The sequence below is a fragment of the Saccoglossus kowalevskii genome, chromosome 13 (genome assembly GCF_978046115.1).
Source record: "Saccoglossus kowalevskii chromosome 13, keSacKowa6.1, whole genome shotgun sequence".
Taxonomy (NCBI): Eukaryota; Metazoa; Hemichordata; class Enteropneusta; family Harrimaniidae; genus Saccoglossus; species Saccoglossus kowalevskii.
The window spans coordinates 15,089,071-15,092,885 of record NC_140653.1 but is presented as its reverse complement, the minus strand read 5'-3'; the positions used below and the strand labels follow the sequence as shown (position 1 = coordinate 15,092,885).

At 42.0% G+C, this 3,815-nt stretch overlaps 1 protein-coding gene across 1 annotated transcript; it reads right to left on the bottom strand.

Annotated features, from left to right (window-relative positions):
• Positions 1-229: 229 nt before the first annotated feature.
• Positions 230-1,337, bottom strand: LOC100371493 (histone H2A-like). The gene is made up of 2 exons (XM_002740729.4): positions 1,138-1,337; positions 230-712 (listed from the first exon to the last, which is right to left on the bottom strand). The coding sequence occupies exons 1-2, from the start codon at positions 1,244-1,246 to the stop codon at positions 411-413; spliced, it is 411 nt and encodes a 136-aa protein (XP_002740775.1). The 5' UTR covers positions 1,247-1,337; the 3' UTR covers positions 230-410.
• Between the last annotated feature and the right edge of the window lie 2,478 nt (positions 1,338-3,815).

The window sequence follows — 3,815 nt, the reverse complement described above, 5'->3', positions numbered from 1 at the left end:
ATATTATTTAACACAAAACAAGTTACCAAACACAACAGCTTTGTGGAATTAGACAATGCGCATTTCTGGAGAAATGGTACACTGGTGCATTTTTAATTGGAAACTGAATTTTCTATTCATTTCACCGACAAATAGCGACCAATGAACGGCGATAAGTTTCATAACTTCAGCAGTAATCACTAAATATTTTAATTCGCGAGAATGAATATTTAAAAAGAATGCAACTTCATTTAGGAAATTCCAAATTTAATTGCTTATAAAAAAGAACAACAAAGTACATTTTTTTACATATAAACAGATAATGCCGCAGGCATAAATACACAGGCGAGTTGAAGTAGTTTGACATCGAGTCAAATGTGATAAAAGTCCTGTCCTGCAGGTGGATACATGTTCATGAAATTGGTAGAAATTTAAAATTCTTGACTCGCTCCATTGGCAGACAGAGGCATCTTCGACTTTCCAGATTTCTTAGGCAGCAAGGTAGAATGGATATTGGGAAGGACGCCACCTTGCGAGATGGTCACACCAGAGAGGAGTACATTCAATTCTTCGTCGTTTCGGACTGCCAATTGGACGTGACGTGGCACGATACGGGATTTTTTATTGTCTCTTGCGGCATTGCCAGCTAATTCAAGAATCTCAGCGGTCAGATACTCGAGCACAGCCGCCAGGTAGATAGGTGCACCAGATCCTATACGAGCTGCGTAGTGTCCTACAAAAGGGAATGAAACCAAATTTAGATCATTTGTATAGAAAGGTATCAATTTCTCTAGCCACGTAATTCCATCACAAGGAATGGCAAGCAGACCCCCCTCCCCCCATGCAAATTTCGTGCCACCGCCTCTGCAAATGCATTACTGTATGTAAAGGGCCCTTTCAAAATTTCTCTGGCTTGCGAGATTACAGTAGAAATAAACATCCCTTCAGTCCCCCGATTTCAAATGGAGAAACCCCACAGAAAACGACTGACATGTGGCTCAGTTACGAAAGCGTCGACTACAATCCATCCCTAAAACTATACGCACATTATCAATGCTCTTTACCAGAAATTTAAAAACCTCTTCAAAATTCTTAAACCTACCTCAACATCGTTCAAAAAAGTAATTTTTTGTAAATGGTTAATGGAATTACTAGTACCTTTCCTAAGAAACCTGTGCAGTCTACCAACAGGAAACTGCAGACCAGCACGCTGACTTCTCGTCTGTGACTTTCCCGCCTTCTTTCCACCTTTTCCGCGTGCAGACATTGTGATTTGGTTTCAAAGTAGACACAGTACTCAAAATAGGCTATCAAGATTCTTGGTTAGCCCGCAAATATCGAGAAATCTGTCTAATGCATCCATTTTATACCCCAGTCTGTGCATCTCAGCTGTAATTGTGTCCCATTGACCAATGAGAACGAGCGGCACTCGGTATGTGACCAATAACAATCCCTGTTATATCTCTCAACACCACGTGTTACAGTAGTCAAGAATTGATGTCTGTACGTTATTGGTCAGAGAACAGGTGCAGCCAATGGTGCTGTTCATCGGAAAAGCTGCTCCAAGGGATTTTTGTTGAGGGCAGTTTTTTTTTTCTATTTATTGTAGGTTGTGGGAAATATCAGTACCCCCCAGTGGGCAGGGTAGATATCTAAAAAAAAATGCAACGACCGGGAAACTTTTTTTAGTGGGTAGGGTACTTAAAAAAAATATATGGCAGGGTGGACAAAACAGCCTTTAGGGCAGGGTATAATAAAAACGCATTGGGGGAAATAGCATCTGCTAAATGTGGGAAGCCGTGTGCTATCAATAACGGAAAATGCGAGTCACCCACTGAGCCGGTGCGGTGTTTTTTTATGAGGGGAGGGGAAAGATGAATTTGGTCAGCAAGAGGGCAAGAAAGGTAAGTTGGCGGTAGGGGAGTAGGCAAAAAAGTGTTTTTTTAATGAGGGGGGGGGGGAAAGATGAATTATGTCAGCAAGAGGGAAAGAAAGGTAAGTTGGCGGTAGGGGGGTAGGCAAAAAAGTGTTTTTTAATGAGGGGGGGGGAAAGGTGAATTTGGTCAGCAGAAGGGCAAGAAAGGTAAGTTGGCGGCAGGGGAGTAGGCAAAAAAGTGTTTTTTAATGAGGGGAGGGGAAAGGTGAATTTGGTCAGCAGAAGGGCAAGAAAGGTAAGTTGGCGGCAGGGGAGTAGGCAAAAAAGTGTTTTTTAATGAGGGGAGGGGAAAGATGAATTTGGTCAGCAGGAGGGGAAGACAATTTTTTTTTAGGTGGAGGGTAGCTTATGAACAGCTTTTAATTTCCCCCTCTTTCCTTTATATTAATCAGCATACTTCAAAAGGCCCATAAAATAACTATTGACTATTTCAATTTATTGCTCGTTGGCTGCACCTGAGAGAAGCATTTGCAATGCACCCCAAGTGTTATACTGTTCGTCTGTTTTGTCACAGTGTATGTGTGTTATGCAAATCCTTTCGTATAGATTGAAGGAAAATGGTGCAAATGACCTGTACAAATCGTACCTGATACGCGAAAACTAGTTCATGACACGTATATACGTATCTGTTGACCGACTTATTTAGCTGATTACTAGGGAATGGCTGTGTTATATCTGTCATCATTTAGGCTCATGCGAGGTCCTGGACGGAACTTGACTCAGTGATTTGTAACTAATTACGATATAACCGTCGCCATCCGGACCGCTATTTCTGACAGTTGGTATTTGCAGTTATTAATATAGTGAACGATTAATCAAAAGATATGACGTGTCCAGTACTTAGTGTGATTGGCTGTATGATTGAAGGCCACACCTTAGAGTCTTTAAACTTCTCTGTAATTGGTTAAGTTTTGATACGTAATAAACAGTCTAAGTCTTTGGTCACAGGGAGAGAGAGAGAGAGAGAGAGAGAGAGAACTCCACGAGAGAGAGAGTCTTGGTTAGTTCTGGGCAGAGTCTCCGACGAGGCAGTCTGCCCCGAGGCGTTCTCGGTGTGGCTAAAGACCAACTATTGAAACGTATTTCGTGTGCGTCCATTTGACTGTAAAGCTTAAGTGACTTTCCCGGTTCTGTACCTCAAGCAGACGAGATATAAAGACAGGCGAGAATTTCCCTCTGACATACGTATCACAGAAAACTTCATGGAAATTGTTTGTTGGATCCAGGATGTTACTGCTCATACAAATGAGACAATTTTATTCTCCACCTCGATCACGCCAGAACAACTTCATTCTGAAAAAAAAGTTCTTTTTCCAGTAAAAAAACAAATAAACTCGCAAACGAGTATGTTGAAACCACAGGGAGCCCAGGAACTATGATCAACTGTACGCACTCCCTGTGAGCAGGGGGGGGGGGGGATCTGCTGGTATCTAGTGTAAGAAATAGACAAGGGATGAAGGCTCCAGCCAGCTCATATTTTTTAAACTCGAAACCAGTTGAGCATGGCTAACCCAGTCGTGACCTCAATGTGGTTCGTAACCAGTCTTGTGATTGGTTGTTGACAAATGCTGAACAGTCCACGCCTCCAACTGTGTTGTGCGTTCGGGCAAACCATTAGGAATTCCTAAATGGAGTCAATTTGTGTAGTTTTCTTGATTTATTCTGCAGATATCGGTAAAATGTGGGTAAGGCTTTGGCGAAATTTGAAGGAGCAACTAATATTCTTCAACCTGGTATTTTTTATAGATTTTATTTTTCATTCTTTTCGTCTGTTTTTTCGAGTTTAAAAAATATGAGCTGGCTGGAGCCTTCATCCCTTGTCTATTTCTTACACTAGATACCAGCCGATACCCCCCTCCCCGCTCATAGGGAGTGCGTACAGTTGATCATAGTTCCTGGG